This window comes from Rousettus aegyptiacus, unplaced genomic scaffold, assembly GCF_014176215.1.
Source record: "Rousettus aegyptiacus isolate mRouAeg1 unplaced genomic scaffold, mRouAeg1.p scaffold_m13_p_6, whole genome shotgun sequence".
Classification (NCBI taxonomy): Eukaryota; Metazoa; Chordata; class Mammalia; order Chiroptera; family Pteropodidae; genus Rousettus; species Rousettus aegyptiacus.
Window position 1 is genome coordinate 77,360,244 of NW_023416309.1, and position 21,727 is coordinate 77,381,970.

At 54.1% G+C, this 21,727-nt stretch overlaps 1 protein-coding gene across 2 annotated transcripts; it reads left to right on the top strand.

Moving 5' to 3' along the window:
• Positions 1-4,571: 4,571 nt before the first annotated feature.
• On the top strand, positions 4,572-20,926 carry MNT (MAX network transcriptional repressor). 2 transcript variants are annotated; one of them, XM_016138905.2, is made up of 7 exons: positions 4,572-5,082; positions 7,553-7,594; positions 10,766-11,345; positions 11,923-11,964; positions 12,103-12,214; positions 17,059-17,251; positions 17,409-20,926. In XM_016138905.2, exons 1-7 carry the CDS (start codon positions 5,010-5,012, stop codon positions 18,164-18,166), a joined length of 1,800 nt encoding a protein of 599 aa, XP_015994391.2. In that variant the 5' UTR covers positions 4,572-5,009; the 3' UTR covers positions 18,167-20,926. The 2 variants fall into 2 exon arrangements, with proteins under 2 accessions (XP_015994391.2, XP_015994392.2); XM_016138906.2 differs by lacking the exon at positions 7,553-7,594 and having other exon boundaries at positions 4,574-5,082.
• Positions 20,927-21,727: the final 801 nt, after the last annotated feature.

Below are 21,727 nucleotides of genomic sequence, written 5' to 3' on the forward strand. Positions count from 1 at the left end.
TAGTGTGGCTAGCCTCTTGGGTTTCTCAGAAAGCTCAGAGTGTGTGGCTCCTCCCTTTTTGCTTTTGAACTGCATTTCTTTCCTTATTACTCAGTGTCCACACCCAGGGCGGTTGCCTGGATAAAAATCTGCCCCTTTCCCCAGTCACCTTTTTAGGCCAGACTGAGTTCCCCTGAGGAATGGCTCTTTACCCAGGCCCAGTTAGCAGCTCTTAATTTCTCAGAGTGGCCTGAGGCAGTACAGTGTCCTCTGAAGTTGGCGGAGTCCCTGGATTCTAAGTCTGATTCTCTTTCTTTGCCTCCTCACTCATCTGCTAAGCTTGTTTATTAAATACCACTAAGCAAAAGTTAAGAGTATTCCTGTAGCCAGGAAAGGAGAAGTTATCTCCCTATCATCACCCATTTTTGTGAGGTCTTCAAGGACTCTAGACTCACTTCCTCAGCTGGGCTGTTTCACAGAAAGGAGAACCAGGCCACTTATCCCAGCTGACACTAAGCAGCTTTGTGATGTTGGATAAGACATCTCTTGGGAGGCTGGACTAAGTGATCTCAACTCTTCCAGCTGTGACATCGTGTGAGGCTATGAAGAGAGAAAATACATGAATGGGAAGGTGGAACTTGATTGTACCTGTTTTGTAGTTTCAGAAGTCCTTTGACAATTAACGGGGTGTGGAGGAAGGTAGTTGAAGACTTCAGTGGAAACTTCCAGCTCTAAAGAGCCCACTTCACAGATGATTGAATGAGTACCCTATAGGATATACCTCTGTCACAGTAATTCAAAAACCTGTTCATTGTTCAGAGTGAGCTTATCAGGAATCAGGTTCAGTTGGTTAACATAGCCTTAAATCTTCTTAATTTTTTCTTATACTTCTTTAGAAAAGTATGATTATCTGAGAACCTAACCTAAAATGAGTACCTCAGTACTCTTATGGGTCTTTTTGTCATATGATCTCTTGTGCTGCATCCAGCATGTTGGTAGAGAGCAAAGCTAACCTTTTCCAGGTATTATGTGGAGTTGAGTCCTGCTCTGTGACCTTTTACCCCAGTCTAACTTACCAAAGGTCACCTGGCCTTGGCTACAAGGATACCTAGCCCAGTGACTGGCACATGTTCGGCACACAGTAAATATTTGTTAAATGACTGTCATCTGCTGTGTCTCTGGGTGTACTAGTCTTCTATTCCTTCTTCACCTTACAGTTGACTTTCTCCCTCTCATCTTGTTTCAATTATGATAGGTGAAAAGCTCCCTAAAACCACTTGCAAAATTTGAGAAGCCGAACCTGAAGGGTTAGGACATCTTCTGGGATCTAGTATGGAGAACTGTACTTTTGGCTTCACACCTTTCTCCTGTCTCGTTACTTATGCTTTTTAGGGGTTAAGGAACTGATTTTCAAAGCTCTTGAAGTTGTGTATATATGTTAAGCTTTGTTGAGGGTAAACAGTAGGGGGATGGAAGACAGTCTCATTAAGGCATGCCTCTAGCTCAGCATATTAAAAAATTGAGAGATTTGAACTGGGCATTGGGCTCCACAAAACTTTCACAAAACTTGAGGAAGACTGAAAGTAGAAATCTCATGAGAAAGCACACAATGATAGGTGGCCCAGGTCTCCTCCTGCTCCAAAGACACTAAGTACCTAGAAGCCATAAACAAACTTTAAAACAACTTGGAACAGGAAACGGGCTAAAATGTAAAGCAGCACTTCCATTCATTCCCCTCCTTTTTTATTCCCCACTCATCTGCTTCACAGAGATATCTCTCTCTGTCCATTCCCCACTGTCCATTTCCAAACTGGGGAAATCCTGGTGACAAAAAATTCTGTTTGATCATTTTCAGTCTTCTGTAGGCAATAACAGCCTAGAAAAAGCCTCCTTTCTAAACCCGTTTGCCTAACATCCCCTGGCTGCTGTCCCCACATGACCCAAATAAACAGATGATCATGTGAAGCCAGTAAGGCTGTTTGTTTTAAATAGCAAGCATCTCCACTAAGCTCTGGAGCAGATGGGGTATTGGGGACAAGGGAGAAACTGGCATTTGAATCTGTGTTCACCCCTACTTTTATCTCCTGCTTCCCCACTTCTAAAGGAAAAGGTGTCTTGAGAATATTGCTTTTCAGAGTGGAGCCTTCTTAATGCGATAGAGCTGGTCCCTGAGAAGAGTCAGAAAAATGGTACTTCAGCCTCTAGAAGAGACTTCAAGATCTGTATGAGTGTCATGACTATTTGAGAGCAGTAGGATATAGCTGGATGTAGCTCTCAGAGTATGCTGGGCCATTAGCAGAATGGTACAGTGCTGACCCAAACAAAATGAGAGCGTGGTCAACATTTCAGGCCTTTAATATATGGTCGCCCTCACCCCCTGCCACACCTATCTATATATTGCCTTTAAACTTCCTATTTTCTTTGGTTGTGTAATGGGCCACGCCCAACCACACAGGTAGCAGATGGCAGACACCTTAAAGGAAGCAGTGTCAGGACCAGCACAGATCTAGCCCTCACAGGAAAAGGGCATTCATCCATCCCACGGAGAACTGGGCTGTTGTGCTCTAATCCCCTGCAGCTTTCCAGTTTTATCATAAGCACTGACACCCAGGCATTTGTGTAATGGCCTCACCATGCTCAGCTCCAGATGCCAGGGCATTAAATGTGCAAAGGTCAGAGCCCTCTCAAGACCGGTGCTAGTAAACCACTCCCTCTGTTCACTAGGTTCTTAATTTCCAGGATCTGTACAGATTTTCTTTCCCTAGGATGCACTGTACCTTCAAGGGTAAGGAAAGGAGTATGCATCTACTTGTACCAGCTTTCAATGGATCTAGCTTTCTTTTAGTCCCACAAGTAAGAACGCACCCCTTTAGGGTGCAGTGGGAATAGGATGAGATGGATCGGCAGGGTGGTCTGCCACTGAGCTGTTTCTCAAAAAGTTTTGCTTTCTGGCTTTGTATGATGACGAAGCCCATGCTGTGGGGTCCTGACTCAGATGGCATTGTCCCAATATACTGGTTAGCAAAGACAGGAATCTGGGGCCAGGACCGAGGGCCCCCAGGCCTGGTGGCATTGAGACAGCAGAGCTGGACATCCTCCATGGTGCCCCAAATGTGCCTTCAGCCAGCCAGTGCTTGTCACTACCGACTGTATCAGTGGGGTTTCTGTGTCCTCCATCAAAGCATAACAGCGGATTTCAGGTAAAAAAAGATTTTGGTGGTCCCAATCACATGGTAAGTGGTCTGACCCCTTCCCGTGCAAGCAATTTTATATTCCTCCAGAACACTTTTCTAATTGGGGTTCCTGCCCTATAACTGCCTTCAAAAAAGTCGCCAGGTGGATCCCCTACCAGGGAGGAGAACCAAATGAAATATTGAGTGATCTTAGAAAAATCCTTTCTCGTCTCTGGGCCTCAGTTTCCCTATCTGCAGAATGTGGGGATTTGGGCAAGCTGACCTCAAGGTCTAACTTTCCGATCGTACCCCCAGGAGCTCCCAAACACTACTGCAACAACCAGCAGTGAAGACCGCCAGCCGGGGGTCCCGCCCTCGCAGGGACCGCAGTGGAAGCCAGCAGAGAGGCCCCGCCCCCGCACACCACCCGGGGCCTCTTTCTCCCTACCAAGGGGAGGGCTGGGCTTCCGCTCTCCACGTTGTTGTTCCCGACTTGGACCACGCCTCCTTGGTCTAAACTGTAGACATCTCGCCTAAACCGCCCCCGCCCCGGCCAGGGCTTCAGCTCCAGAGTAAAAGGTAGCCTCTGGGGTGGCGCAGTGGAATCTCCACCCACATCAGACGTGAGTGGACAAAGACAAGTGTTTAGGGGCAAGGAAAGACCTGGGTTTAAAAGAGGAGGGGTGAAAAGTCAAAGATATGCCTGGGTACAACTGCAGAATTTCCTTCTCGGCGTCCCACCCTCCGTTCCCAAAGTGGCCTCATCCGCACCCGCGAATTTGACCCTGATAGACACTGGCCCTTTAAACAGAAGGTTGGCGGTGCGGGGTGTCCATGTGGAGCTGCTCCATGCCGTGTTGTCCTGCCCGCCCATTGGCCCGCGGCCCGGTGACGTAGCCTAATAGGATGCGAACGCACTGCGGGGGGAGGAAGGGAGGCAAAACGCGGAATCGGATCACCACTCCGCTCCCTCCGCCAGTTTTCTGGCAGCCTCATGCTGTCAGCCCCGCCTAGAGGCGGATCCCGGGGGAATTGCGACAGCCGGGTAGTTGCAGGAATTAGGTCACGTGTGGGTAGGAAACGGAGACCTAGGGATTACGCCAATCTCTATAATGCTGCTTTCCTGACCCGGAATATCCTTATTTGCACTCTTAAATTTTCCACCCTTCCTTCCCTGCAGCAGGACAAATTTCGTTGTGAATGACCCAAACGTGCAGCCCTAGCTCAACCTGTGGCTAGATCGGGGCGGGGTAAGGCGGGAAAGCGGAAATGCAGGGCGCGAACCGGGCTGGAGCTTTTCCCACCCCCACCCAGGCCACGTGTGCGCGCGCCGTCTATGGTGGGCGGGACCAGATTGCTTGAGGCCCCGCCCCTCCTTCCGTGAGACGCCGCGGCCCTGCGGGTGGGGGCTCCGGTCCGGGCTTTGGCTGCGGCCCCGGTGTAGTAGCGGGGGCGGCGGCCGGGGGCAGCGCGGCTCCTTCCCTTGTTGTGTGTGTCGGTGCCTCCTCGCCATCTTGTTGCAAAGCCTTTTCTTGTCGGCGGGACTCCCGGGGGCCGCGGGGCGGGAGGCATTAGAAGAGAAGAAGAGAGGGAGGAGAAGGAGGGAGGCAGTGCCGCCTCTTTTTTTTTTTGCATCAAATTTTTTAAAATTTGCAAATTATATTTCGCAAATATTTTGGGAGACATTGATTTTTCTCCCCGTGCTTTCCCGTTCTTCCCTGTGGAGTGCGCTGCGCTGCCCAGCCCTGTCGTCCCCCGGAGGTGACCCCTCCCTCCTGCCTGCCCGCCAGCCTGACCTGTGCCCGGCTCGCGGGCCGCAGTCTCGGCCCAGGCGCGCCCCCGGCAGCTCTCGACGCGATGAGCATAGAGACGCTACTGGAGGCGGCCCGCTTCCTGGAATGGCAAGCGCAGCAACAACAGAGAGCACGTGGTGAGCGGCCGGGCTGGGCCCCAGGGGCACTGGGGAAGGGGAGGCGAGCGACCCTGGTCCCCAAACCCACGCCGAAACCACAGGCAGGACCCCGTCCCTGGCGGCCCGCGAAGCGGGACAGCGCAAGGCGCCGCGCAAGAGCCGCCACTCGGGAGGAATGTTGTGGACAGTGAAATTAATTACTGAATTCATTAACATGCAGCGAGAGACCTAGTTCCTGTGGGCGCCACCCCAGCTGCCTGCCACCCCTTGTGCACCGTTCGTGGGGGGGCTGTTTCCCCGTGGGCCATCGGCGCCCTCCGTAGCGCTGAGGATGTGTGAGCGGGGGGTGGGGTGGTGATCAATGGTGTTGCGTGGGGGTAGCAGACCCGCGTGTGCGTGCGTGTGTGCACAGGCGATGTGTGATGGGAACCTCGAGAAGAGCGGATGATGTACGGACGGGCGAGTAGAGTGCATAAGAGTGGGCGTGTGTGTAACGGAGTGGGGGGTAGGAATTACTCTACGCCGAGCAGCTCCCTGTCTTCCCTGGCCCTGTGGGGAGGGTGCGGAGGGGGGGGCGCTCCTGGCAGATCTACGCGCCGCTTGGGGCGGAGGCGGCCTTTGCAGAATGAAATGACATCGCGTGTCTTATGATCCTGGCCAGCCCCGCCTGACCCCGCCTCCCAGAGCTTGGGCTGGGTCGCGCGTCAGGGGTTTGGGTGAGAGCCAGGCCGATTGGATGTTTGAGATACGACCCACAGGTTGCTGAGGGCAGTTCTGGGGCCCCCCTTCCTGCGCCCCACTTTAGCCGGTGTGGAATGTGGCGTGTCTGCGCGTTCCAAACCCGCTCTCGGCTGGAATGTTGCGTGTGCCTGCGTTCCAAGCCCGTTGGTTACACTGGGTAGTGACGTGGACGGGTCCCGCCCCCGACCACGTGCACGGGGGACACTCCCGCTGGGGACCGCGCGGCCCGGCCCCTCCTCTCTGCCTCGCTCTCGGCCGGAGGCGGGGCATGGGCGGGGCTGGCCGGGGGCCTTGCGCCGGGTTGGGTTCTGGCGCTGGGCGTTGGGCATCTACTGGGGTGAGCCTTTACCTTACGAAGGAGGAGCCGAGCTCACCTGTCAGTTCTCACCCCAACCTCCAGGTTTTGATCCTGGGGCGAGGGTAACCCTCAGAACCGCACAACGACAGGACATTTAGAGCTCACATTCCCACTTACCCCCAAAACATTTTAACTAGGACCTCCTGGCACCATCCCTGGCCACATTGTGGAATGAGCCGAGCTGAGAAGGGGCAATCTTTGGCACTCCCTTGAAAGGGAGGAGACGAAGATTTCAGATGACCCCTCTCCCCATGCGCCCTTGTGGATGGTCCCCAGCTTCAGCTTGCTGCAGAAATAGGAGCTGGAGGGGAAAGACCTCCGTTTTCTGTTGCCAAGGCCTCAGCCCTGAATCCGTTGGTGCTTGCGCAGTATCCGGGGACTCCTGCCCTCCCCAACCCTCCCCCTCCCAACCCTTCAGCCGGGTTGGTTGTGGTGGTGATTATACTTCGCCCTCCTTTCCTTTCTCTGCCTATTGTTGCTTCAATGATGAGTCATGCAGGAGGTAGTAGTGTGTGTTGTGTGTGTGTGTGTGTGTGTGTGTGTGCGTGCGTGTGCTTGCGCGCGCGCGCCTGTAGCGTGTGCCGCCGCGGCGGGGGGCGGTGGGTGGTGGTGGTGGCAGCAGCGGACCAGCGGACCGCGGAGGAGGGCGGGCGCTGGAGTTGCCGGCCTAGTCGGGTCGACCGGCCTCTCAAGGTCAAAAGTCACTCGAAATAAGTGAGACCGAGATGCTTGAGTTTTGCGGAACTGATGGGTTGGGACATCAGCTCACCTGACCTTCCCCCCTTGTCTTTGGGGTCCAGAGCAGCCTCTGGCGGTGGACAGTGTTGGTGGTGACAATGTCCTGCGTGTGAGGGGAGGTGTTGTGTACAAGATTTGGAGAGACTGAGTCATCTACCACCATCAACACCATGCAATTAGAGAATAACCTATTGTGTCCCTACTATGTACCAGGTGCTGTGCTAGAGGTAAACAGGATTAACCCTGACCTAGTCCCAAGGAATCACTCACTTCATCTTCACTTTACCTGCAAGCTTGTTGGCCATATGGGGAAGGAGAGAGATCCCTAATGTTACCTTTCCTGCCCTTCCCAAATTGTCAGTCCACACCCAACCCAGAAGGACAGGGATGATGTGTACAGCATGTTGAAGGAATCTGGGCATGGTTCTCTCCTAAGAAATTGCAGATTTCTGCCACCTCCTCCAGGTGGTGAGAACTGGGGGCAGAGAGCTGAGTTGCAGCCCAGTTCAGCTGTCCAGTCACAGTTTCTTGTTGGAGGGACAGGGGCCTTAAGGGATGGGTGGAGGCTGGAAAGCCAAATCTACACCAAAAACAGATGGCTAGACCTGGCTACAGCAGTTTAATCTTCAGAATTCTTTTCTCCTTCTTGAGGTTCTGTCCTGACTGGAGATGGGAAGAATGGAAGAAAAGGAGGTTGGTGCATGAACCTGCTAACTAGAAATACTGTCCCAGGGAATGTACCCGATCAGCTCTCAAACAGGAGCCTCTTGTGCATGCCCCTGTTTAACCTCAAGGGTCATTTTCCTGACCTAGAGCAGGCAGTTTGCTCCCATGATGAACCTGAGGGTGTGTGTGTGTGTGTGTGTGAGTGTGTGAGTGCGCGCACACTTGGGAGGATTCAGAAAGGGAAGGACAAGGCCATCCTGGTGGTTAGCAGAAGGGCCTGGTCATTTCCAGTATTCATGGAGGTGGCTCAAATGAGTCTCTCTCCTACCTGTTAGCATGCAGAAAGGGAGAATGATTCTAAATATTTGGGATCACCAGGTGTGCATTCCTCAGGCCCCAACCCTGTGCCTGCCAAGCCCCTGGGCCACAGTGATGAGAGCTGGTTAAAGGGAGCCCAGTGCCCATACTCTCCACAGTGGGCCCTGGGTTACCCCAGGGGAGTTATGCTAAATTCTTACCATGGGGACAGCCTCTAGTCACAGAGTATGTATGTGCATATGTAGGAATGAGAGAGGGTGTGCAGAGCCTAAACCCATATGCTCCTGAGGGAGGCCTCAAGGGACTGTCTGCTTACTTCCCCTACTGTCTCCCTCTCTGCAGTGCATGCTGGGTGAAAATTGATTCAGAGCTGGCTGGGAGGATACAGGAAGCTTTGATGGGCTGGATGTGGCTTGGGCCACCTCCCCTTTTTCACCACCAGTTAAGCTTTTTCATGCTGATCCAGGTGTGATAGTTTGGCTATACACCTGGGACTTTCCTGGCACCTGTGAGGCATACCTGCCTGGCTCTGGAAGAAAGAGGGTAGGTGAGAAGTCCATTTCCTGGATGAGCTTTGGAATTGCTTTAAAGTATGCAGAGTATGAGGTCTGCCTTCAATCTGAGTTCCCAGGGTACCTATCCTTGGAGCTTGGGGCCCTGTCTGTCTCCCTGTTTATGGGAGAGAGGAACACTTGCCTCAAGACCAATGAAAGTTGGGTCCTGGCTCAAAGGAATGGAGGTTGGGGCTGTGTTTGGCCCTGAGCTCCAGAGCCTTGTCTTGGGAATGAGGTAGATGCAGATAAGGAGGTTGAGCAGGGAATTAGATTAGGGATATTCCAGGCTGGGCTTGAGAAGGGCTGTGTAGCTGGAACAGCAGGCTTCTTCCCAGTATGGTCTTTGGGAAATTGGAGCAGAGAGAGCTGGTTTTCTACAGGGCTGTGACATCAGTCAGTGCTGGCTGAAAAGGCCTGGGAGAGCAAGGCCTCCTCTCACTGGAGTAGAAACCTGCTCTGGCCTGGCCAGGCAGGGGAGATACGGAAGAGGCCTGTGCTGACCTGTCCAGCCCTTGAACTCTGGCTGCTGGGAAACCACTGAGTGCTTCCCCTCAGAGCACATCCCCATCTACTTCCTCCTTTGCCTCTTCTGTGTGGGAGGGAGGGGCTCAGAGCAGGCCTGGCTCACTCAAGTTGTTGATTGGCCAAAGGGTCCTGAGGCCTCAGCATTTTGGAGGCCCCAGAGCTAGACAGACTTGTAGGGGATTGATGCCATCCTGCTGAGAGGGGGCACTTAGCTAACCTCATCCCTCAGCTCCACCCTTTGTGGGGTGGCGTGTTTGGGGCGTGTCTGGAGACCAGTGTTCTCAGCTGGGTTAGTCAGCAGTGTGGTGAATCCAGGGCAAGAGGGAGGGCTGGTTGACCAGCCTGCTTCTTGGCCTGGGGGCTGCAGCTGCTCCCCAGGGCCCTAGCCCAGCCCTGTAGTCAGGGAACCAGAATGGTGGGGCCGCTAAATAGGGCACGGTGGAGATGGAGTAGGACCCCTGGAGCAGAAGGGGCCACCTCCCCTTCCTGCAGGGCTTTCAGCAGAGATGCTGGACTGATGGTGCAAGGTTGCCTAAGCTCATTGCCCTGTTCAATTGCTATTTAACAGCCAGGCTTTCCTTTCTGCCTGCCTCTTACCTTTCTAGTTTGTGCTGCTGGGGGTGGTGGAAGGACAGGGAGGATTTAGGGAAAATGAGTTTTAGCATGACAGGGCAGAGAAGGACTAAGTGTTTTGTATGGTCCCTGAGGTAACCACAGGCTTTGGGACCTAGACTGGGAGCCCTGACTCCTGGGCCTAGTTTCCTTATGTGTGAGCTGAAGGTGATGTCCTTGCCCTGCCTGTGGTGGGGTGCTCTTGTTAAGACCCAGGTGTATGTGTGTGTGTATGTAGACACCTAGTGAGCATAGTATGGCACAGCAAGTACTGGGCATCTACCAGGTGTCAAGAGACCTAGCTGGGTCTAGCCTATTTTACCTATGACTTGCTGTGTGACCGTCAAAAAATCACTTTGCCTCTCTGAGCTCATTTAGCTCATCTGTGAAATGAAGGTACTGCCTGCCTTCTAGAAGGTACTTGGTAAATACTGTTGAAGGTCTTGCCCAGAAGCTATGATCTGTCTGCCCCTGCCCCCTTCATTCTATTTTGGTGGCCTGTGAGGTCTTTTGTGACCGGCTTCTGCCCACCTCACCTATCACTCTTGTTCCTGACCCTTCCTGCTCATCAGCCACTGAACCCCTCAAACATCAGGTTGCCAGGCCTTACCAGCACCCTCTCTTGACAGTTCCTGCTCTGCCTAAGGCTCCTCTTCCCCCTGGCCTGTTGTTCCTGTTACTTGTCCCTCCCCTCACCCCCAGGATGTGAGCTCACCAAAGGCAAGGACTGGGTGTTTCATTTGTTCACTACTGTGCCCCTAGCACTTAGCCCAGTGCCTAGCTTGATGTGGATGGGTATTTGTGACCTCTCAGGCTAAGCAGAGGTGTCATTCAACACGGACTGAGGACGTGGTTCCATAGTGTAGCGGTTAGCACATCTGCTTTACACACAGAAGGTCCTGGGTTCGTGCCCCAGTGGAGCTACGGTCCATGATCTATGGCCGTGCCACCCTGAACAAGCCTGATGTCCAATCTTGGAAGCTAAGCAGGGTTGGGCCTGGTTAGTACTTGGATGGGAGACCACCTACGTAGACCAGGTGCTATAGGCATAAATAATAAATTTTAAAAACAAAAACAAAAATATTGACTGGGACAAGTTCAGAGGGTGAGTTATGGTTGGAGGACAGGTGAAGCTAAGGTCCAGGACTGTTGGCCGTGCTGAGATGCCCCTTGTATTCTCTCTGCTTAGAGGAGCAGGAACGGCTTCGCTTGGAGCGGGAGCGGGAGCAGGAACAGAAGAAGGCCAGCAGCCTGGCTAGGCTGGCCCATGCCCCGCCTGTGGAGGAACCCCGAATTGATGCACCGCCCCTGCCTCTGTCACCCCCAGCACCCCCACCTGCACCCCCACCCCCACTTGCCACTCCCACTCCACTGACTGTCATTCCTATTCCAGTAGTGACCAACTCTCCTCAGCCTCTGCCCCCAGCGCCACCACTGCCCCCTGCAGCCCAGCCTCTGCCCTTGGCGCCTCGCCAGCCAGCCTTGGTTAGCACCTCTGGACTCAGCATTAAGGAGCCTGCTTCCCTGCCCACCAGACCACAGGTGCCCAACCCTGCTCCCCTACTGCCAGACTCCAAGACCACCCTTCCGCCTACTGGCAGCCCCAAGCCTTTGCAGCCCCTCCCCACACCCATCCTGACCATAGCACCACACCCTGGAGTGCAGCCCCAGCTGGCCCCCCAGCAGCCACCCCCACCCACTCTTGGGACCCTGAAGTTGGCTCCAGCTGAAGAAGTCAAATCCAGCGAACAGAAGAAGAGGCCTGGGGGGTGAGTGAGGTGTGGCAGAGTGGGGCGGTGGGGTGGAGAGAACTGCCTACCCCCTAGGCTGTGTGTGCAAGAGGAAGTACCCCCCCAAGCCACGCCCTCCCTACCTCTCCAAACTAGTGGTGCCCTCCTGTATTTGGACACATTCTCACTGTGCCGGGTGCCCATCTCCACCCCGGTAGTGGAGAATGGCTCTTGCCCTCCATTCTCAGGCTTCTGTGTTCTCTGACCCCCAAGGTTGGGGCTGATACCATTTACATGTCTTTGGGCAACGTTGGATTATACACCTTGGGTGAGGGTTGGGGGATTAACTGGCTATTTTCTCAGTCTCAGGAGCCCCTCTGTCTCCTCCAGAAGTGGAGAAGTAGCATGAAGGATTAAAGGGGTTGTGAATTGTGAGCATATTTGTGCCCTCCAGGGGGTGAATGCACAAGGACACAGGGCAAACATCTCCCATTGGAACTTTTATAGAGAAAGTCGGGGACAAAAAACCTGTGGCATTTGGGGGGTGAAGGCAGGGGGCAGGAAGGCCGCCTAATCAGGCCCTCCTCCCTGAGCCTCTTGTCTGTCTGGGTTACAGGATCGGAACCAGAGAAGTCCACAACAAATTGGAGAAAAACAGGTGTGTGTGCGTGCGTGTGTGACTCTGGTCCCACCCTTGGTCCCCCCAAGCTCTCCTGGGCCCTTCCCTCCCCTTCCTCACCCTTTCCCCGCCCCCCTGGTGCTGGCTGACCTGCGCTGCTCCCCCTCCTCTCCCCAGGAGGGCCCATTTGAAGGAATGCTTTGAGACCCTGAAGCGAAACATCCCCAACGTGGACGACAAGAAGACATCGAATTTGAGCGTGCTGCGGACGGCACTGCGGTACATCCAGGTATGGGGGAGGGAAGCCCCGCCAAGAAGAGGCAGGCAGCGCCAGCTTCCTCCCCACTCCCGCTGCCCTCCACCCCTCATCGCGGCTCCGCCCGCCCGCCCTCGGCTGGCTGCCCCGCCTGCCCGCCCTCGGCTGGCTGCCCCGCCTGCCTCCACGCGGGCGCTGAGCACATGGCCTGGCTGGCTGACGTCAGCGGGGCTCCCCGCCCGGGAGGGGACTAGAGGACGCCTGCGCAGGAAGGGCAGCGGGGGCGCTCCTTTCTTTTTCCTGCTCTTCCCTTCCCCCGCCATCAGCAGGGCCCCGCAGCTCCGCGTCAAACCCGATACCCAGCCCCGCTTTACTGCTTGATGCTATTAGTGTACCGCGAGAGAGCTTCCACCAGCCTTTAGTGTAGGGGCGGAAACCGGATTTGGCCTGAGTATCTCACTTGTGTGTGTGAGGGGGCGGCCTTGGGCGTGGCTCCTTCCACAAGGCGGCTTGCGGGAAAGACCCCACGTTCATCCCAGGATTAAGACCCTTACAGTGAGCGCATTGAAATGCCACGACTTGAGTTTTTGGAGGTTAAACTTAGGGGTTGGGGAAATGGGGCCATCTGACTGGGTGATAAACAGCCCCGGGGTCACCGGACCTTTAAAAATTGTATTCTCCTTCTGGCTGGGTTTTTTTAAAGCCCTTTTCAAGGAGCCCTCTTGGCCGTGTGCCCCCTTCCTTTGGGCATTGATTCCTCCCTCTCTGCAGTACAGGGTGGGGGGGCGCCCGCCAGATAAGACTGTTGCCATGACTCCCGAGTTTCGGTTTCCCTGGAAACTGGCCGAAGGTTCCGCGTGCCGGGAAGGAGGCTGTGGGGGTGGGGCGGGCGGCCACACTCGGCTGCTGCAGAGACTTAGTCGGAACCGAGCCGTTGGAGAATGGGAGGGGCTTAGGGCTCTCACCCTGCGCGGGTCGGGGACGGAGGAACCTTTGGGGTCTCCCTATTGGCGCACTCAGGAAGCTTGAGGGCCGGGCTGGGAGCCACCTGCGGGGCGCCACCCCTCCCCTGGCCTCGACTGCGGGGTCACAGCCCTGGGGTAACCGCCGTCTGACTTGTTAAGGGGCGGAGGCACTGCTTTGCGACTGCTCCCAGCCAGGGCCTCCAGCGAACGTCCTTCCGCCCGCCCTCCAGCCTAGGGGGCTGGGCTGGGCTCGAGGATTGGTGGGACCGGGCGGGGGTGGGACTCCTGGCGGGTGGAGAGTGACGCAGCAAAGCCGGTCCGCGTGGGTACGCGCGTGCGCCGCGAGGGGCGGGGCTTCGCCTATGTCCGGATGGCTTAGAGCCTTATTTCTGTGTGGTTTTTGCAGAACTTGGGCTTAAGTAAGTTACTGGTTTTTCAGTTATATACAGCTATGTGGCCTGGGAGCAAATCCCTGTCCAAATGCTGTGGCATTTATGTAAATATCCGTTTTCTGTCCTGTACTGTGGTGATGCTAAATGGGAAAAAAAAATAGTATCCTCATAAAGAGGATGGCTCTCTATAAGTATTAACTTAATAGTAATTATTGAGACGTGAGAAGGTTCTCTATAGAAACATGCTTAGAGAGGGAAGCCTTGTTTGCCTGACATGTGGATATGAAAATAAATCCGAAATACTCAGTAAAACCACCAGACTCCAGAGGTGGACCTGGAATGAGTAAGTAGGTGGACCCAGGTGTCCATAGAGATACTTATTCTGGGGCTGACAATGGAAGCAGAAACAGAAAACTTACGAGGCTATACAGCCTCAACTTCACTGATTTATATAGTCCTTCAGGTACCTTGGACAGCCCTGTGTCTGATTCTGAGGATAAAGTGCAGGACAAAGAAAAAAGTGTGGATCTCTGACCTCATAGCAAATAAACGAAACAGGACTGTGCTGTGAGGGCATAATTGGGACAGGGATTGCAAGATCTGTTCTGGAGAGTTAGAGCAGTTGTTGCAAAGGACTGGGCATTTGAGCTGAGACCTGAAGGCCTAGGGTGACCTAGGCAAAGTGCAGGCCAAAGTTTCTCCAGCAGGAGGGAGCAGGGTGCATTTTTGGAAATTACAGACTTGGGGGGCAGCAGGGCACTAGATGGGAGTTGAAAGAGTACTGGAGAGACCATGTAGGATGTGTAGACTGAGGGCATTGGTCATGTGCTGAGGCAGGAAGTTGTGGGAAGACTGTAGACCCCAGCCAGATCCAGAGTGACTTGGAGGTGGTAAAGGATTTGAAGAAAGCCACAGTGAAGTGGTTAGAAACAGGAAGAGGCGTATGTAGGTACCAAAACACATATCCAGGTGGTTTTAGGGAGGGAGTGAGTTTACAATGAAGCAGTGTGGACTAAAGTTAGACCCTAGGAAAATTTTCCAGGAGGCTCTAGGCTTGTGGAGAACTGGGCTATGTAAGAAGAGGAGGTTTGAGCCCTGATGTTCTCTCTCCCTGAGCCAGAAGTCCAGCCTCACTGCTAGCATGTAGAGTTTAGGAGGGCTACTACTAGTCCCCAACAGTCAGGTTGGAGTGAGGGTTCACCACAGACCCCGTCGTTGATGTGGCCTCATCTGATGTCATGTCTAGCACTGGCCTCTTTGAATGAGACGCCAGACAGTTGCGTGTGGGTAAGGGGAGAACTATTTCTGGAAGAAATATGAAGGGAGGAGTAGGTAAATCTCAAAGCCAGGATGATAGAGGAGGCTGTGTGTGGCCTGTGACTGGCGACAGAGGTGTAAAACTACCAGGTTTCAGGCAAGCACAGGCCATGGCTGTATCTGGGTTTTGTATCACGACACTAATGATTTGAGGTGTCTTACTGGTGAGGTCAGGAATACAAGGAGTTAAGAGCTGCAGAAGGGAGCATGGGTAAGTTGAGCCCGGTTGCTGTGTGGCGTTGAAAATGGTTGCCATGCTCAGGAAGGGCAGGTGATAGTCAGGAGAGGCTGCTGCAAAACTGTCCATAGGAAATGGAATTGGGGAAAACTCGAGTCTTAATGGATGACTGATTCTCCTATGATGGAGAGAGTCGGGATGGAGGTGGGAACTAACAAGCTAGCACCCTCACAGATTGTTCCCCTGGGGCTGAGTGAAACACTGTATATAGCTCTGCCCTGGCAACTGTAGAGTGAGGGGATATAAGGTAACTATAGAAGAGTCCTTGCCTTATCTCACAGGGTTGGACAGAAACAATGTGTGTTGAGGTAGAAAGACAATAGTGAAGCATTTAGAGGGTGGTTTGAGCCAGTGTCTGATTAAGTTCTACCTGACAGTCTCATTAAATGTTCAGGTGTGTGGTAGATATCAGGAGGATGTACTAATGAGGGTGTGGGGTAGGGAAGAACAGTGGGGGAGGTAGAGAGCCAGGTGTGGTCTTGGAGCATGAACCATTAAGAACTAGAGGGGTGAGAAGGGAGGATCCATGTGTGAGCTTCTGGGCACACAGGGTTGAGAGAGGCAAACTAAGACAAGCTGGTGAGTTTGGTATGCTCCTGGCTGTGACTGGCAAGCCTTAGAAGCTAGAAGCTCAGGAGCAGGTCAGTAAGAGATCTGAGAAGCAGCAGGGCAGGATCGTCTATGTCATCTGGTAGAGCCAGCAATCATGACATGGGCCAAGGAAAAGCCAGCAGCAAGGAAACCCTTGAGACTTAGGTTGATGTAATAGTGTGTTAGGGCGAGAAGGTCATGGCGAACAGGTGACACTTTTGGTGTGAAAGGAAGCTAGAAAAGAGGACATGAGCTGGTACTTTGGAGTTGTTAATAAGCCTCGTGCAAAGGGAAACTAGAGACCCCTCTGATAGAGAAGCAGTACCATAGTCTGGGAGGTGGGGCATCCAGCACCTAAGTGAAGGGTCGACCTAAGGGGCATAGATAGAGTCACCTGTGGCCCTGGAGGAGTTAGAGGGAGATGGGTAAGGGAGCTCCCCCCTGGTGTTCTTAGTGAAGTGGGTGGTAACAGTGAAGTGGGAGTAGGAGCAACCTAGAACCTGTGGTGAAGGACAGAAGCCTCTCCAGGGGTACTCGGTCCAGTCAGTAGTGTTATCCAGCATCCCAAGAGCCATTTCTCATTGATCATTGCAAGACATGTACAGGTATGACAGGAGGAGCACATTCCAGGGCTTGGGGGTTATTCACCCTCCTGGGGTGTCAAGGCTATAGGCAGTGAGTAAAAATAGAGGCTGTAGAGAGGTATCACAGGTAGGTACTACAGAGAGTAGTCCTGGAGGTCAGACAGGAGATGCAGAGCCAGCAGCTGCTGAGGGTGCAATAGAGGAAGTTCAAAGAAATGAAATGAGGGGAGGGATCACAAAGTCTAGTGGGTCATCTAAGGATGTTGAAGTTAAGGAAACCAGTGATCGATGAGGTGGAGAGAAGGGCTGGACCATTTGAGGTTCTTTGGGGAATGGGATCCAAGGAGGGTGGCTTGTGATGTCAATGAGTGACAGAATGGTGTGAACGGCAGTGGAGGCCTTGGGCAATACCCAAGAAGTCTATAACCCCTTCTTTCCTCTGCAGAATGAAGGGAGATGCTGCCAGGTCGGTGGAAGGGGCAAGAGGGAGCAAAGCCCCTTGGGACAGAGTTGTAGAGATGGGAGAGCAGCTGATCTGGATCTTTGCTTTTTTTCAGTGGTGTCTGCCTGAGAGCCCATAGTTGCCAGGACACTGGGCCTAACTGGGCAGAGCTATGGCCCAAGAAGCAGGTGTGGGCTCTGTGAGCCCCTGTCAACCTGGGACCCTGGTCACTGCATACCTGCCCCTGTGGGTCAGGAAGCAAGGGTGGCTGCGGGAAGATTTTTGAGGTACTGCGGGCCCCAAGGCTCCTGCTCAGGATATTCCACTATTCTTTGCCCTGTTCTCCAGTCCCTAAAAAGGAAGGAGAAGGAATATGAGCATGAGATGGAGCGGCTGGCACGGGAGAAGATTGCCACGCAACAGCGGTTGGCAGAGCTCAAGCACGAGCTGAGCCAGTGGATGGACGTGCTGGAGATCGACCGCGTGCTCCGGCAGACAGGCCAACCTGAGGATGACCAGGCCTCCACCTCTACTGCCTCTGGTGAGCTCCACCCCTCAAATGCCAGCCTCACTGGCAAGGCCTTTGCCTGCTAGAAAAGATGCTCCATAATATCCCTAAACCCTCTAGGTCATTTACTTTTGCAGCCTCTTGTTCCTAAGCCTTTCTGATCTGTCCTTATCCCTGTGTCCCCCCACAGAGGGTGAGGACAACATAGACGAGGATATGGAAGAGGACCAGGCTGGCCTGGGTCCCCCTAAGCTGAGCCATCGCCCTCACCCGGAGCTACCGAAGCCACCACCCAGCACTGCCCCTGCGCCTCTGCCTCCCCACCCGCATCCCCACTCCCAGCCTGTGGCCCTGTCTCCTGCCCATCTCCCGGGGCAGCAGCCTCCATCACAGCAGAAGACACCTCTGCCGGCCCCTCCTCCCCCACCAGCTGCCCCTGCCCAGACGCTGGTGCCCGCTCCAGCCCATCTGGTGGCTGCGGCTGGTGGGGGCTCCACAGTCATCGCCCACACAGCCACCACCCACGCCTCAGTCATCCAGACTGTGAACCATGTTCTTCAGGGGCCAGGCGGCAAGCACATCGCCCACATCGCCCCCTCGGCCCCCAGCCCTGCTGTGCAGCTGGCACCTGCCACACCCCCCATTGGCCACATCACAGTGCATCCTGCCACCCTTAACCACGTGGCCCACCTTGGCTCCCAGTTGCCCCTGTATCCGCAGCCCGTGGCGGTGAGCCAGCCCGTGGCGGTGAGCCACATCGCCCACACCCTCTCACACCAGCAAGTGAATGGCACAGCCGGGCTGGGGCCCCCTGCCACTGTCATGGCAAAGCCAGCCGTGGGGGCTCAGGTGGTGCACCACCCCCAATTGGTGGGCCAGACAGTGCTCAACCCTGTGACCATGGTCACCATGCCCTCCTTCCCAGTCAGCACACTCAAGCTGGCTTGAGGATGAGGCCACTCAGAAGCCCCCAGTGGGGGCAAGGAGGGGAACCTGTCCCCCACTCTCCCACCAGCTCCACACATTCCAGCCAGGCCTACCCCACCCACACCCACCCCCAGGCCTCCTAGGGGAAGGGGGTGCAGAGACTCTGAGCCAGGGGAGGGAGGGGCCACCCCAGGGAGCTGGGCACAAGGCAGGGGGTTACCCCGCTGCACTAAGACTTGACAAAGTAATGAGAGACTCTGGTGGACTTGCCACCTGTCTGGCCTGGTGCCGTTCCTGCCTCCCCATCCTGTTCCCTGAAACCAGTGTGATGTGGACGTCTTGTTCTCCAGCTTCTCCTGCCGCCTTCCTGTGCTGCTGCTGCTATTGCTCGCTCTGGTGAGGTGGCTGAGCACCTGGGCCCTCCCCTCCCAAGCCTCAGCCTTCTCTTCCCAAGCCTTTGGAGGGGAGAGGGGGGAAGCTGAACTGAAGTAACCTGGCCCAGAAAGTTGGGGACCTCTTTGAGTCCTGATCTGAGTATAAGTGACAAATCCTAGGAAGTGGCTGGTCTGGAGTCCTACCCAGACAGGTGGGCACCCTTCCTTGGGGCTCTCCAAGTCACTGTGATTTCTTACAGCAGAAACTGTTAAGCTGGTTATCAACAGTAAACCAAACCCAAGCTGTTGCTAAGCTTCTGAGGTCCCGCAACCCTTGCCACTGAGCTCCTGACTTCAGGAGGGCAGGCTGAGAGTGGGGTAGGGAAGGAGGGGCTTGACTGTCCCCCTCTTCCCCATCCCGCCCCATCTCTGGGCATGGCTCTTGGCTTCCACAAGGCAGAGAGGAGTGGTGCTGACATTCACTCCCCTGATTCCTTGGCCTCTGCTCAGTGCTCTGCACTCCTCCCAGGTATAGTTGTACCTGGATGCCTCATGCCGCCTGGGAGAGAGGGGCCAGCATCAGGTCTGGGTTCCAGAAGCCTGAAGCCACACTGTTCGGGCAATCAGAAAGTTAAAATCCAGGGGTTCCATTTGAGCTCCCAACCCTTTCCCAAATAGGCCCTGGGGACCTGTAGAGAGGGAGCAAGGCCAGACTGTTATAGGCTGCTGCTTCTGCCCCAACTTCTCTGTCTAGCGCCATCTCTTTCCCCTGAATGTCCCCCCTTTTCCCGTGCGCTGTTTTGAGTGTGCCCTCCCTGGTGGGGGGCTTCTGTGTGCCACTGTCTTTCTCTGAGGAAAGGTCCTTAGTTGGGCCAAGGGCAAGACAGAGATCGAGAGGGGAGGAATGAGAGGGGCTTGTGTGCAGGGGATGCTACTTCCCTGCCTCTGCCTTGGCAGACTGCTTTGGCTTCTCTTTTTATGTGGGTATTTATTAGAAGTGGCCTTGTGTCAGACACATTCAGTTATACACACGTGCACACTTGGCTTCCCTCCTGGACACACTCATCAATGGCCTTTCAGTGTGGGGGTTGGAAGCTAGTGTCCCTAGGTGTGAAGTTTGCACTGACAGGCTGGTGGGTGGGGTGAGCATGGGGGTCCAGGATCCTCTGGAGTAGCCCTAGCAAAGGTCCTAAATGGATTTAGATGCCTAAGAACTCCCCTTCAGTTCCTTCCTGGTCCTGGAGACCTCCCATGGGACTGTTTTCTTCTCATTTGTCTCTCCTGGAGGTGGGGAAAAAGGCCCTTTGATGCCTTAGAGGCCTCCAGGAGGGACCCCCACACTACCCCACACAGTGCTCCCACCTCACAAGCTTGCTGCCTTCCTGTGCCTGCAGCCGCCGCCACCATCCCCCTGGTTCTCCAGGGAGCCAGTTTCACTCTTCCTAGTGTGATTACAATGGAAAGAACAGAGGTAGATGGGCAGGCCAGGCACCCAGGGAACAGAAGCATTGGTGAGACCTGCCTGTCCTCAGCTCTGTTCACCTCCCTGTATCCTGAGGCTGGTCCAGAGTTGAAACTTATGAAGGTCTGCAGATACCTCATCCGCCCACCGCCCCTGCCCCTCCCTGCCCCCAGCAGTGAGGGCCTCTGAATCTAGTGCCGAATGACTATGTCCAGATTGGTGATGATGGGTGTTGTAGCTGTCGTTTTTGTTGTTAGTGAATGCTGTGACGCTGTGTGCCCTAGAGGGCAGCCGCCACCCAGCCCTTCCTTGGGTCTCTCCCTTCTGAGAGTTGTCAGGACCACATCTGTCCTCGCCCTGTGGGACCGCCTGCCCCTCCCCTCCCTAGCCCTTCCAGCCTGGGGGACACGCGTGTGTGCATGTGCACACACACACACACATCTTACCTCTCATGCGTGTTTTATTTTTGATGTTAAGAGTGGCTCACTGGCTGGGAGTCTTTACCTCGGGGAGAGGGGGAGGTTGGTTCCTTGGGGGGGCAAAGAAGGGCAGGGAATGCCTGGAGAACTAGGGGTCACCATAACCCCTGCTCTCTCCAGGAACAGCTTCTTCTCCCCCATCCCAGGGTCCCACCCCCATCCCCCCAAGAGGTGGCCCTTGTTTACAGTGAGGACTCGGTCACTGTGTCTCCGTTTCTTGAAATATAAACTGTAGTGACCCCAGACTGTAGAGATTTTTATGTGTTTGGATACATCTGCTGTGTGGGAAAAAAACAAAAACAAAAAAACCCTAATTTTGTACATATTGTATTTTTACTATTGAACTGTATTCTAGTGGCTGTTCATGCTCCAAGACTTTAGGTATTGAGACATGAATACTATCCATGTAATAAGCACTTGCCTGTAATAAAATATAAAATTGAAATAAACCTGCACTGAAACCTGAGGTGGAGCTGCCAGCCTGCAGCATCTGGGTCCTTTTGTTACAAAAGAGAGAACTTCAAGTAAAGACCTCTAGCAGGAAGCAACAGTCCTTTTCCTGTTGATGTGTTGGTGGTACAGTCCTCAAGCAGCTTCCAAGCTGGTCAATTATAGAAAAAGATTGGGGGCCTCCCAGTTGTGATCCCAGTGCTGAATTCTTAACAATCTCTGAGAACCGCAGTTCTGGTCTTAGGCATTTGCAATACTTTATACTTCCTCAAATCATTTTTGCAAACACTATCTTATTTCATCTTGTAACAGAACGGTGAAAAAAATAGGCCAAGAACTATCCCCATTCTGGCAGAAAAGGAAACAAGTTTTGAGGTGGGTGAATGATTTGTTACAGCTAGCCCGGGACCTTGTGGCACTGCAGTCAGATCTCTCAAATCAGCAGAGTTCCCTAGCAAGTGCCATCCTGCCCTGGGGCCTATTACAGAGCTGGGGATCTTGAATTCAACGCAGTTCCAATGGGAAAGGTGGAGAATCTGCACAGAAGACAAGAGACCTCCCAGAAATGATGATTTATGGGTTAGAGGTTAGGACGGGTCATATGGGGAGTCCATAAGGCTGTCCTTTCAAGGAAAAGGAACAAGAGGAAGCGGTCAAACAGCCATGTTCTAAGTTAGGTCTGAAAGACCTTTGTCTCTATGACTACATCTCTACCCAGGTTAGGGAAAACTAGCTCTTTCGCAGGCTGTCTCAGGAGTAAGTGGGGCGGTGAAGCAGCAATTAGCTGGGCCTAGCTCTAGACCAGGCAAGCCGCCTT

Coding starts and splice junctions, on each gene's coding strand:
- MNT (XM_016138905.2), top strand. CDS start 5,010: ATGAGCATAGAGACGCTACTGGAGGCGGCCCGCTTCCTGGAATGGCAA. Junction 5,083..7,552: donor GCAACAACAGAGAGCACGTG/GTGAGCGGCCGG, acceptor CTCCTTCTTGAG/GTTCTGTCCTGACTGGAGAT. Junction 11,346..11,922: donor CAGAAGAAGAGGCCTGGGGG/GTGAGTGAGGTG, acceptor TCTGGGTTACAG/GATCGGAACCAGAGAAGTCC.